The following is a 14,146-nucleotide window of genomic DNA, read 5'->3' on the forward strand; positions in this document are numbered from 1 at the left end:
GTCACTATCAATACGATAGAGACAAATGATGATTGGTGCGTGACAAAGGTAATAGTTCTGATTTTTCCTGATGAACTGGAAAGGGCTGTAGCCTCATTGAGCATTAGAGTGAAAAAAAAGTTTGTGATTCTAACACTCGAGAAGGATGTTGCCTTGGTGCCAAGAGAAACTCTTTCCCAACCAAAGTTTGTGATTGAAACGGCTGTCACTCAAGGCATGACCAGATTCGATAGATGTTACACACCGAAAAAGTTGGCTCAAGTAGGGCAGAAGAAGGACCAAACAAAAAGGCCGATCAGTGAAGCCGAGGCTGAGGAGTTCTGGAGAAAAATACAGTCGAAAGATTATTCGATTGTGAAGAATTTGGAGAAGACGCCGGCTAAGATTTATGTATGGGCCTTATTGATAAGTTTGCAAATGCATAGGCAGGCTCTGATGAGAGCTTTGGATGATACTTATATGCATGTGGGTTCTAACAGTGACAATCTAGCAACCATGATAAACCAGGTCATTCGAGGACACCGAATCAATTTTTGTGACAAAGAGTTGCCCTTTGAAGGCAGGATGCACAACAAAGCTCTGCACGTCACCATCAAATGTTGGGACAAAATCATAAATCGTGTTTTGGTCGATGATGGGTTCGGTCTCAACATCTGCCCTCTTTCGACTCTCAAGCAACTGAAATTCGACTTGGAAAAAGTTCAACAAAACCAGGTCAATGTGAGAGCTTTCGATGGAGTGCAGAGAGACACGATAGGGGCAGTAAACTTGGATATTCAGATGGGCACTGCAGAATTCAATGTGAAGTTTCAGGTGTTGGATATCAACAATAGTTATAACCTGCTGCTGGGAAGACCGTTTATCCATATGGCCGAGGTTGTGCCGTCTACCCTTCACCAACTGATAAAATTTGTTTGGAAGGACCAGGAGTTGGTAATTCATGGTGAGGGGAGTCATTTTGATGGGTATGCGCAGATCGTTAATGAGGTATCCCGAGGGTGCGATTTCTACACGGTGGAGCTGGTAATCCCACCTGTGATGACTTGGCTCCACAACCTCATATGCCTTCTGTGTACAAAATGATTGCTATTGTTATGCTCCGGAGCGGTTTCGAACAAGGTTTCGGGATAGGGAAGCATTTCCAAGGAATTGTCGAGCCTGCTTAAGTTCTCGCCAGAGGAACAAAGTCTAGTTTGGGGTATGTCCCCACAGATGCTGATGAAACGGAGCTGAAGAACAAGAGTGTTGATCAAGCATTGGCCAGGCCAATTCCTCATCTGTACCAGTCATTTACGGTGTGAGAATACGTCAACGATGGTGGTCCCGAAGAAGGAATCTGGGGCCTTTTTAAACAGATTGATGCGGTCATTGAGTAAGAAGCTGGGACATCAAACATCTGTGATGTAGAAACTGAGAAGCAGTTGCAAAATTGGACCACCACACCGCTCCTGATTCCCTGTGCAGCTTGGTAGAAAAGACATGTATTTATGTTTATTTTGAAAATCGGTGGCGGAAGAGGCCCGAGACCCACCTTTTATGCAATTTTTATTTGTTTGAAGTTTTTAAATTTCCTTGTGATGTTTAAAAAGGCAAAATGGCCCTTAACCATGGCCAAAGTTTGTGCTTGTTTTTCAATTTAAATGAAAGCTTGTTTTGTCAAAAATTTGTTTACTTATTTGTTTACGTTTTACTTTCCTAACTTTGTTTGTTTATGATTTCAGTAATATTAATTTAAAACCTGCCAATGCCATGTCATGTCACGAACCGAGTGAACGAAATGGGGCAGGTGATGATGAGTGTGAGGAATACGAAGAAGAAAATGAGGTACCTAAATATGTTGTCGAAGAGTTCAGATAATTTGAGAATCAACACATGCCAAATCTTAAAGGAACTGAGACTGTGAATCTCGGAGATGAGGAATGTGTCAAAAAAGTCAGAATTAGTGTCCATCTGACCGAAGCTCAAAGAAAGGACTTCGTCCGTTTGCTTATAGAATACATTGATGTATTTGCCTAGTCTTACAAAGATATGTCGTGCTGAGTACGAATATGGTATCCTACAAGTTGCCGATTAATCCAGATTTTAGTCGAGTAAAACAAAAGACTCAGAAATTCAAGTCTGAGTTGAGTTGAAAGATCAAAGAAGAGATTACCAAATAGATCAAGTCTCAAGTAGTGGAAGTGATGCAATATCCAACTTGGTTAGCCAACGTTGTTTCGATTGCCAAGAAAGACGGAAAAATTAGAATTTGTGTTGATCACTACATATATCTCAACAAAGCTATCCCGAAAGATAATTTTCCATTGCCAAACATTCACATCCTCATTGATAACTGTGCTAAGCACGAGATGCAGTCATTTGTGGATTGTTATGTGGGTTATCATCAGATCCTGATGGACGAAGAAGATGCAGAAAAGACGACATTCATTACGCCTTGGAGAGTATATCATTATCGGATGATATCGTTCGGTCTCAAGAATGCCAGTGCTACTTATATGAGGGCTATGACAACCATCATTCATGATATGATTCACAAGGAGATTGAGGTATATGTAGATGATGTCATAATCAAATCTCGCAAGAGTTCGGATCACTTGAGAAAGTTCTTTGATCGCCTGCGTCGATACAATTTAAAGTTAAATCCTGCTAAATGTGCTTTTGGAGTACCGGTTGGCAAGCTGTTGGGATTTATAGTTAGTAGGAAGGGCATTGAGCTTCACCTTTCGAAGATCAAGGCGATCCAAGAATTACCTCCTCCGAAGACCAAGAAAGAGGTGATGAGTTTTCTGGGAAGGTTGAACTACATCAGTCGATTTATAGCTCAGTGCACCGTGGTGTGTGAGCCAATCTTCAAGTTGTTGAAAAAAGATGCCTTGACCAAGTGGACCGGAGAATGTCAAACTGTTTTTGATGCCATCAAGAACTATTTGTCCAATCCACCGATATTGGTTCCTCCACGGGAAGAAAGTCCACTGTTGTTGTATCTGTCTGTCTCGATAGCGCATTTGGATGCGTGCTTGGTCAACTTGACAAAATTAGAAAGAAGGAGCGAGCCATTTATTACTTGAGCAAGAAATTCACTCCATATGAGGCTCGTTACACTCTTTTGTAAAGGACATGTTATGCTTTGACCTGGATTGCGCATAAGTTGAGACATTATTTGTCTTCTTATACCACATACCTTATTTTCAAGATGGACCCGTTGAAGTTTATTTTACAAAAAGCGATGCCAACCGAAAAGTTGGCTAAATGGCAAATGCTCTTAAGTGAGTTTGACATTGTGTATGTGACTCAAAAGGCGATAAAAACACAAGCCTTGGCTGATCATCTTGCGGAGAATCCAGGTGATGAAGAGTACGAACCACTCAAGACTTATTTTCCTGATGAAGAGGTAGAATTTGTGGGTTAAGATATTTCTGAGGCATACCCTGGTTGGAGAGTATTCTTTGACGGAGCGGCGAACCACCAAGGAAAAGGTATCGGAGCAGTCTTAGAGTCAGAATCCAATCAGCACTATCCTATGGCAGCTAAACTTTGATTCGATTGCACAAATAACATCGCAGAATATGAAGCTTGTATCCTTGGTTTGAGTTGCTGGTTATTGGAGATTCAGATTTGTTGATTCATCATGTTCAAGGAAAATGGGTTGTGAAGAACCCAAAGATCACACCGTACGTGCAATATATATAGAAGTTATGCAAAAGATTCCTCAAGATCAAATTCAGACACACTCCCAGGATACAAAATGAGTTGGCCGATGCTCTTGCCACCATTGCCTCAATGATAAAACATCCAGTTACAAATTATATTGATCCCTTGGATATAGAGGTACAAGAGCAGCCTGTCCATTGTTCACGTGTTGAAGTGGAACCAAATGGTTTGCCTTGGTATTTTGACATCAAGAAGTATTTAGAGATTGGGACTTATCTTGATAATCCAACTTTCAACCAGAAGAAGTCGATACACTGTATGGCCCTCAATTTCTTTGCAAGTGGGGAAATCCTTTATAGGAGGACTTCACATTTAGGTTGTTGATGCTAGTGAAGCTGCGAAACTTCTAGAACAGATACATGCCGGAGTTTGTGGTACTCACATGAATGGGCTCACTTTGGCAAGAAAGATCCTCCGAGCTGGTTATTTTTGGATGACTATGGAGCATGATTGTTGCAAGTTTGTGCAGAAATGTCATAAATGTCAAGTGTATGGTGATTTGATTCGAGTGCTGCCTCACGAACTTAATGTTATGAGTTCGCTTTGGCCTTTTGTAGCTTGGGGAATGAAAGTCATTGGTTCGATAGAGCCAACCGCCTTTAACGGACACAAATTTATTTTGGTTGCCATTGACTACTTCACCAAATGGGTGGAAGCAGCTTCATATAAGTCGGTGACCAAGAATGTTGTAGCTGATTTTGTTCGGAACAATTTGATATGTAGGTTTGGAGTGCCAGAATCCATCATCACTGATAATGGAGCGAATATCAACAGTCACTTGATGAGAGAGGTATGTGAACAATTCAAGATTACTCACCGGAACTCAATCGCCTATCATCCCTAAATGAATGGAGTTGTAGAACCCACCAACAAGAACATGAAGAAGATTTTGAGGAAATTGATTGATAATTGCAGAGGTTGGCATGAGATGCTGCCGTATGCTTTGTTGGGTTACCGAACGACTGTTAGAACATCAGTTGGAGCTACTCCATATTTGCTAGTATATGGAACAGAAGTAGTTATACCTACAGAAGTTGAAATACCCTCATTGAGAATCATCCAAGAAGCTGAATTGAGTGATGCTGAATGGGTTCATAAGCGGATTGATCAGTTAACATTGATTGATGAGAAGAGAATGGTTGCTTTTTGTCATGGACAACTGTATCGACAGAGAATGATTCGTGCATCCCACAAGAAAGTAAGAGCTAGAATGTTTGAGATTGATCAGTTGGTTCTCAAATGTATTTTCCCTCACCAGGATGAATATAAAGGAAAATTTGCACCAAATTGAAAAGGACCCTACATGGTTCGCAAAGTGTTATCTGGAGGTGCCTTGGTCCTGTCGGAGATGGATGGCACCGAATGGCCTAAACCGATCAACTCAGATGTTGTCAAGAGATATTATGTGTGAAGTTTCAGTTTGTATTTATGTTATTTCTTTGTAATCATTTTATTTGCTTGTAATCGCTTTGTTTAGAATTTTATCCCTATGTAATGAACTACGTCTGACCTGAATTCTCAAAAATGAGATACGTAAGCGACCTCAGTCGATTTCTTTGTAAATCTCCTATTTTTGTTGATCCTCGAGAGAGTGAACTATGTTTGGCCTGATTCCTGCCTTAACGGGATACGTAGGTGCCACAACGGCTCGATCATATCTCCCGTAAGATTTTTATTTCTCTTTACAATAAAAACTAGGACAAAATTTTTGAGAGGAACTCAAAAATTCCCAAGAAGAAGATCTCTCCAACGAGTCGAGACTGAAGTCACATTGGGAATTGTAACTGGGACAGAATTTTTGAGAAGATCTCAAAAATTCAATGATTTGTTCATCAACAGTTCAAGATACGCCAAGGCAGTTAACTGGGACAGAAATTTCTGAGGAGGACCTCAAAAATTTCAATGAGGTTCATCGGAAGTTTGAAAAAACTTTGAATACTTCCTAGCAAATAATCAGATAGACCTCGAGGCATCAACCTCAAAGACGTTCACTAAGCTTAACGTGACATGACGCTTGGCAGTGACCTTTTCCAAATATTATATTTTGAAAATTTATTTTTCTTAAAAACCTTCTTTCATGCTTCAATTATTTTTGCATAAAAATGTTTTGTCTTATCTATCATGAAGCGGGAGATCGGAAAAATGAACCGGAGATAGTAAGCCAAGGAGCAGACAACTGAAGAGATCGACACATATCAGTTCATTTTTTAAATTAACAATTTTTCCGTGGATCCAGGTCTATAGGAAATATTTTATGCTTCTTATGTCAAAGATTGGGGAACATGAATAACATTATTTCATTCGATCCCCAATAAGGCGAAGTCCATAATGAACACACAAGTGTGTTTGGAGATGGAACATATGAAAATCTCGAAGAGAGCAATATTTTTACTTTTCAGCAACTAAGGATATTTGGAACATGTTTATCTGCATTATATTATCGGATATGATAATATTTCTTACCCTGAAGGTCATTTATATTGTTTTGTCAAATGAGATGATACCACTACCAGGAGAGTCATTCTTATCATGTTGTCAATTGAAATGATACATGTCACGCCCCGAGCATACACCCTGAACGTAGCCGGCACTCGGAGACCATTGATGGCCCCAAGCGAACCCTTGGCCGGGCTTACTTAACTTAGCGGAAGACTTAACTCTACAAAATAAACTCATGTAATAGTTTAAATGATAACATCTTAGCCAAATTGGCAACTTCTGTCTCAAAACAAAGTATCTGCAAATACATAGATGAGAGACTCATAACTATTGTCTGACAGCCTATGAAGCCTCTATAATACTGAGATGGATGTTGGAACAGACCCCACAACATCCTAATAATGAAACAGTAAAAGCGAATAAAAAAGTCCTCCGAAATGCAAGGAGGCTCACCACTGACTCTGAGTGTTCAACTGGATCAACGAGGTGCTAGATGCTGATCCTGGTTACCTGCATCTGCATCACAAGACGATGCAGGCCAACTGGCATTAGTACATTGAATGTACGAGTATGCGAGTCGAAATGCTAAACAACAACTTAAGCTTGAAAATAGTATGAAGGAACACTTACCTTGGCTCTGTACAACTAATGAATAACTGAGCACAATATAAAGAAATAAGACACATGCAATATATAAATATATATATATATATAAAACTTGTAAAACAATGTAAACAACTTAGTTCGTTAAAGATAAAGCAATAAGAAACTCAACTTTACTTATATATATAAAAGTAATATAACTTTTGTGGGAGATTCTCTAACCGATAACCACCACTATGAGCCTAACTGATGATACAACGTTTTACCTCACGTTGCCCAATGACCATCCTATACCTTGCCGTGATATTGGACCTTACTTAACTTAGTGGATCCAATAGCTTAACTTATGTGATCATCTAAAAAGTATGACTCATTAGTACCCATGCTGGCTATATGGTTTTTATGGAGACTTAAGTTAATATGAACTCGCATCCCCACTCCGGTGCTCAATACTACTCCCAAAATATACTTTAGCTCATAGGTGTTTTAAACAACTTTCTTTCTTTGATTTGAGCTAATTACTCAAAGCTTAGCCCAAAGGCTCTATTGGAATCGATGTTCCCTTTTCTTGATCAAATGTGTAAAAACATTTATAAACTCTTAGGGAATACTTAGTTCCCTTATAACTTTTGAGAAATGAACTCAATTTTTTACTCTTTGCTTAACTTGAAAACTTGAGTCTGAAAAACAAAGTAAAAACATTGTTAAAGACTCTTGAAAACTTTAAGAAACTTTGCTTTGATTTGCTTCTTAACTTCTAGACTTGACTCGTAACTTCTTTGACTTTGATCTTAACTTTCCTTGAATTGAATTATGGATTCAAGGTTCATGATCTCATGTTTATGGATGATTTAATGATGTTTAGATGTACCTTATAGTGTTGGAATCAACTAGAAAACATACGTATATCGCTTAGGAACAAGTACGAAAAGATGGGGGAAGAATGGGGTGCACTGGCGTCCTTGGCGCTCTGAGAAGCGTGGGGCGCCAGGCCCCAAACTTCAGAGAACATGTTGGGGGGTGCTGGCTGGCGTGGTGCCCCAAGGACAAAACTTCAGACACTTCTTTGGGGCACGCTGGCTAGCGCGGTGCCCCACCCTTTTTACCAAAAAAATTCCGACTTATCTCCTTCGTTTTTCATCTCTAAACCCTCCAATCTTCCCTAGTTCTTTCCTTAAACACTTAGGGTCATTAGTACTCTCAACTTAAAACATATCTAACTCTAAAATCCACCCGGAAACACGAATCAAATCAACAAGAAACTTCAACAACACACCAATCAAGAACTTAACGATGTCCTTCAAGAACTTCACTTTTTAACATGTGAACAACCCAAAATCGCTGAATTGAAACAAATTGGTGTGTGGGTGAACTAACCCATCACTAAAAGATCTCACATACCTTAATAAGGATCACCCCCGATGTATTCCAGTCCAAACGCTTGACGTTCTTAGCGAAATCTTGGCTTTTCTCCTTTTCTTTCTTCTTTTCTCTTTTCTCCAAGCCCTAAGCGTGAATTTAATTTTTACTAATCTGACCAAAAATAAGTTTTTACCCCCAATAAATCCCTAAAAACGAATTAGGAAATAAATTAGAGAAAAGACTACTTTGCCCTTCCCTAACTCCGGAATGGGACTTTCCTCAATCCAACAACCCAACTTCTGAATGGCATATCTCACTCATATGATGTTGAAATCGCGCAAACTTGGCGGCATTGGAAAGATCTCTCCAAGGGATTTCCAACCATATCAAGAGCTGCTCCTAACTCATTCTGAGCTAGGAGTTATGACTGTTTGAAAATGGCCAAAACTCACTTTCTTAACTTAGGCAAAAATTTCCAGATTTCCTTATTCTTTCAAAAATCAATATTTTCATAGTTTAAACACTTTATAGTAGTTTCTAGGTGCGAGATGTTACCATATCTCCCCCTTGGGAACATTCGTCCTCGAATGAGCTTTATTTCACTAAGCTAAGGGTGGTAACATCTAGTTTAAACACCCAATAAGTAAATGCAATAATCAACATGCTCGTTCATAATTCAAAGAGTACTAAGAAGAGAATTAGTACCTTGATCTGCATTCCCTCCGGATTCAAAGAGACGTGGATATCTCTTCTTCATATCTTCTTCAGCTTCCCAAGTAGCTTCCTCAACAAATTGCTTCCTCCAAAGGACTTTGATTGAAGCTACTTCGTTTGGTCCTCAACTTGCGAACTTGGCGATCTAAAATCCGAATCGGAAACTCCTCATAAGATAAGTTATCCTTAATCCCAATATTTTCAGTTGGTATAATCAATGAAGGATCTCTCATGAACTTCTACAACATGGAGATGTTAAACACCAAATGAACTGCTGCTAACTCTTGAGGTAGCTCCAACTCATAAGCTACATTACCAATCCTCTTGACTATGCGATAAGGTCCAATATATCGGGGACTAAGTTTCCCCTTCTTACCAAACCTCATGAAACCTTTCATGGGTGAAACCTTCAAATAAACCCAATCATCTACTTCGAACTCTAATGGCCTTCTCCTAACATCTGTGTAGGATTTTTGACGACTCTGCGCCATTTTCAACCTCTCCTGAATCATCTTCACCTTCTGATCAGTGAATACATCAACATGCACACCATACAAGTAATGACGCCATATCTTCAAAGTGAATACTACAACAGCCAACTCTAAGTCATGAGTTGGGTAGTTCTTCTCATGAACTTTCAACTGTTTGGAGGCATAAGCTATGACTTTGCCATTTTGCATTAACACACAACCCAAACCAACTCTACATGCATCGCAACACACCACAAAACCTTGAGTACCTTCCGGTAAGGTTAAAACTGAGGCAGTAGTCAACCTCTTCTTCAATTCGTGAAAGCTTTTGTCACAAGCTTCAAACCATTGAAATTTAACAGTCTTCTGAGTTAACTTCGTCAAAGGAGACAAAATAGTCGAGAACCCCTCTACAAACCTTCTATAATAGCCAGCTAAACCTAAGAAACTCTTAATATCAGTTAAAGATGTGGGTCTAGGCCAATTCTGCACTGCCTTGATTTTCTAAGTATAAACTCTAATCCCATCACCGGAAACTATGTGGCCCAAGAACGCTACAGACTCAAGCCAAAACTCACATTTTGAGAACTTAGCAATAACTCCTTATCTTTCAAAGTCTGAAGAACTATTCTGAGATGGCTAGGATAATCCTCTTCATTCCTTGAATAGATTAGTATGTCATCAATGAAGACGATAACAAACATATCTAAATAAGGTTTGAAGACTCTATTCATAAGGTCCATAAATGTTGCTGGTGCATTAGTTATACCGAACGACATGACCAAAAACTCGTAATGACCATAACGTGTCCTGAATGTTGTCTTTGGAATGTCACATTCCATTACTTTCAACTGATGGTAACCTGATCTGAGGTCAATTTTCGAGAAACATGAAGCACTCTAAAGCTGATTGAAAATATCATCAATCCTCGAAAGAGGATACTTATTCTTAATGGTAACCTTGTTTAACTGGCGGTAATCTATACACATCCTAAGGGAACCATCCTTCTTTCTCACAAATAAAATCGGAGTGCCCTAATGTGAGACACTTGGTCGAATGAAACCCTTATCTAGGAGATCTTTCAACTGCTCTTTCAACTCTGCTGGTGCCATTCTATAGGATGGAATAGAGATAGGATGAGTATCTGGAATATTGTCTATACCGAAGTTTATTTCTCTCTCAGGAGGGACTCCGAGTATGTCATCAAGAAAGACTTCTGGAAACTCTTTTACTATAAGAACTGACTGAATGAGAGGTACTTCAACACTTGAGTCATTAACTCGGACTAAGTGATAGAAACAACCCTTCGAAACTAACTTTGTCGCCTTAAGGTACGAAATGAAACGACCCTTAGGCACGGCTGAACTACTACTCCACTCTATGACTGGCTCATTAGGAATATGAAACTTGACAACTCGAGTTCTACAATCTATTTATGCATAACAGGCATGAAGCCAGTCCATACCTAGAATGACATCGAAATCTACCATGTCTAATTACACTAAATCAGTCATGGTGTCTTTGTGATTGATGGAAATGACACAATCATGATAAACTCGCTCAGCTAGAATAGACTCCCAACAAGTGTAGAAATACAGAAGGGTTCACAATGTTTCTCAGGAATAACTTCAAACTTATTTGCAACATAAGGGGTTACAAAAGATAAACTTGCTCCTGGGTCTAGCAAAGCATAAACATCAAAAGTAAAGGCTTTGATCATACTAGTGTCAACATTTGGAGAGTTCTCTTGCTCTTGGGGACTCGTGATCGCATAGAGGCGGTTTGCCCCTCCGCCAATATCGGAAGTAGCTCCTTTAGGTGTAGCCCTGTCTAGTGGAGCAACTGATGAAAACTGGGCTCTATTGCCCTGATTGCCATTACCGTGTATGTTCTTAGGGCATTCTTTCAGGAAGTCACCCGCTTACCCACACTTGAAGTAGCCTGTCTGGCCATCACGACACTTACCTGAGTGGTTTCTACCACATCTACCACATACATGAGCCTAATTACCTCTTTGTGCCACACTACCTTGAGACTGTGTTGGTCTAGCTCTGAAGTTCTGCGAATTCTGGCCATTATACTCACCTTTGTTTCTGGGTGCAGGTGCACTAGCAGATGATGGTACAGGTCCCTTTTGCTTCTGAAAGGACGGATGATTCACACTACCCTTCTGCTGCCCAAACTCATTCCATGTCTTCGCTTTCTTATTCTAGAACTCTTTCATATCCCTCAGCTTCTCTTTCTCAACCTGCTGCACATAAAACATCAACCTCGAAATGTCCATGTCCCCAATAAGCAATGCTTCCCGACCCTCTTTGCTTGATAGATGGCCTAACCCAGCAACAAACAAGTTTATTCTACTCCTCATGTCCTTAACAATTTCCAGAGCATATCGGGATAGTTAGGTGAACTTCAACCAATATTCATGAACACTCAGAGAATCCTGCTTAAGTGTGAGGAACTCACTTAACAGTTCTTGGGGAAAGAAATGCCCCAAGAAAGCCTCTTCAAAACATGCCCAACTTGCAGGTGGTGCATCATCTGCTCTACCCCCTTTCCACTTTTCAAACCAGGTCCTAGCAACATTTTTCATTTGATATGCAGCTAGCTCAACTCTAACAATATCAGTAACATGCATCACATCGAACACCTTTTTCAATTCCTCAATAAAGTTCTCTGGATCTTCTGCAGTGCTCAAACCAATGAAACTTGGGGGATTCATCCTCAAGAACTCATGAATCCTTGAAGTGTCCGCCTCTTCTTGTCGAGCTCCTCTCTGCTGCCCTGGTTGGTCACAAATTGACTAAGCATCCTTATAGCCTCTCTGAACTCTGCATTTGTAACTTCTTCTTGCGGTTGCACTTCAGGTGCATTGGGTAACCCTTGTTCCTCAACATTCCTCCTAGCTGGACGACCTCTGACTGCACTTCGTGGAGGCATGCTATTCTGAAACACGAACAACACGAATTTGAGGGAAACTTTTAGAGATAAACCCTAACGCACGAAATGGATATGAAGGAAGTGAAGAATTTCCTAAATGTTACAGCCTCCTAATTATAGATGTGGCACACTTCACACCAATAACTAGGACTCTACAGACACGTCTTCATAGACTCCCTAAGACTCTTGAACTCTGTGCTCTGATACTAAGTTTGTCACGCCCCGAGACTACACACTGGACGTGGCTGGCACTCGGAGACCATTGCTGGACCCAAGCGAACCCTTGTCCTGGCTTACTTAACTAAGCGGAAGACTTAACTCAACAAAATAAACTCATGTAATAGTTTAAATGATAACATTTTAGCCAAATTGGCAACTTCTGTCTCAAAACAAAGTATCTGTAAATACATATGTCACGACCCGAGAGCACCCCTTAGTCGTAACCGGCGTACTCGACCTCTCAGAGGTCTAATACAAGCCTCTTAGCATTCATTCATCGCATAAAACTAAAAATCATAAGGAATTAAAAACTTTCTTTACCAAGAAAACATTTCATTAAAAAAAAAACAATAGCAAGCGGAAGACTTTCTAGACTTTATACATAATGTCTCTAAACCATCTAATACTTTAGAGTACAAAATTCGGGACCAATCCCATACACAACTTAAACAATACTAAAAAGACATAAAAGAACATATGGGGTATTGTCCTCGAATATATGAGGACTCACCAAGTCTTCATCTTCAACACTTAGAAACCTATCAAATAGCCATGACATGTCACCATCTCCTAATCCCTACACTTTAGTCAAAAAGGGAAAGAAAGGGGTTAGCACAATTAAGTACTAAGTATGGAAGCCATGCAAAAACATGCTAAAAGGGATGTTTATTGGAGAAACATGCTTTTATGCCATTTGGTAAAACTTCATGAAAAAAAATACAAGTATAAGAGTCACAATATCCAACCATAACCAACATACAAGTCATTAACCACTTTAGCACATACTCCACACATAACCCATTCCTTCACCTTAAACCATCCACCTCAAGTAACCCTTGGACAACACTTTGTGCAATGTATGGATAGCGTCTCATACCACCATCCACACTAAAGCATCATCCTAAGGCCACCAAATGTGAACTTACCACTTATCATGCTTCATATCACAAGCCATCATGCACAACTAGTACCAATGTACAACACATGAACATAATTGACAAGTAAGCCTTTTTATCATTTCTTGACCTCTATCTCAAGTTACCCAAAGTCACACTTAAGTGAAACATGAAGTGACCGCCCATACAATCTCTTCATATACACCTAAGTGTTCCTAAGGGTTACCAAAGATAAGGAAATTTACCATTACAATATAACATACTAAGTCAATGTTCACATATAAAATCATAGCCAACCGTATACATACTCAACATATATTCATATACAACCCATGCTTAACTTTAAAGGAACACATGTCATTTCATTACCATAGGACCTCTACCTAATATAACCTTAAGACAGACTTGAGTAAGACAAGAAGTGACCGCACATACAACCTCTTCAAGCACACTTAAGTGTTCCTCAAGATTACCTTAGATAAGGACATTTCCTTTACAACATAACATCAATAGACCAACTTTCTTTAAGAAACCATTTTGGAGACATTCAAGCACATAAGGGGACTTTCACATAATAGTTGTTAGACTTAGGGAACTCACTTTAGTATCTTCAAAGCCTACTCGTGTCATGTGTAGATAGCATCCCATACTACTACCTACACGTTGTAGAACCCATCCAATAACTAGAGTGCACATCCCACATGATGGGAATAGGCATTAACCGACATAGACCATGCGAGCTAGACATGGAATCTGGTGTCATAAAACCCTACACCGTGGAAGGTGTTCTAC

General features: G+C 39.7%; 1 protein-coding gene across 1 annotated transcript; it reads left to right on the plus strand.

The window, feature by feature from the left end:
* Positions 1-4,555: 4,555 nt before the first annotated feature.
* Positions 4,556-5,002, plus strand: LOC125833893 (uncharacterized). The gene has a single exon (XM_049513041.1). The coding sequence runs from the start codon at positions 4,556-4,558 to the stop codon at positions 5,000-5,002; it is 447 nt and encodes a 148-aa protein (XP_049368998.1).
* The last annotated feature ends 9,144 nt before the right edge of the window (positions 5,003-14,146 follow it).

The sequence above is a fragment of the Solanum verrucosum genome, unplaced genomic scaffold (genome assembly GCF_900185275.1).
Source record: "Solanum verrucosum unplaced genomic scaffold, falcon-dt-bn FXZP01000108.1, whole genome shotgun sequence".
In the NCBI taxonomy this organism is placed as follows: Eukaryota; Viridiplantae; Streptophyta; class Magnoliopsida; order Solanales; family Solanaceae; genus Solanum; species Solanum verrucosum.

Bases quoted from the DNA above. Each gene is read 5' to 3' on its own strand.
- LOC125833893 (XM_049513041.1), top strand. From the start codon at position 4,556: ATGAATGGAGTTGTAGAACCCACCAACAAGAACATGAAGAAGATTTTG.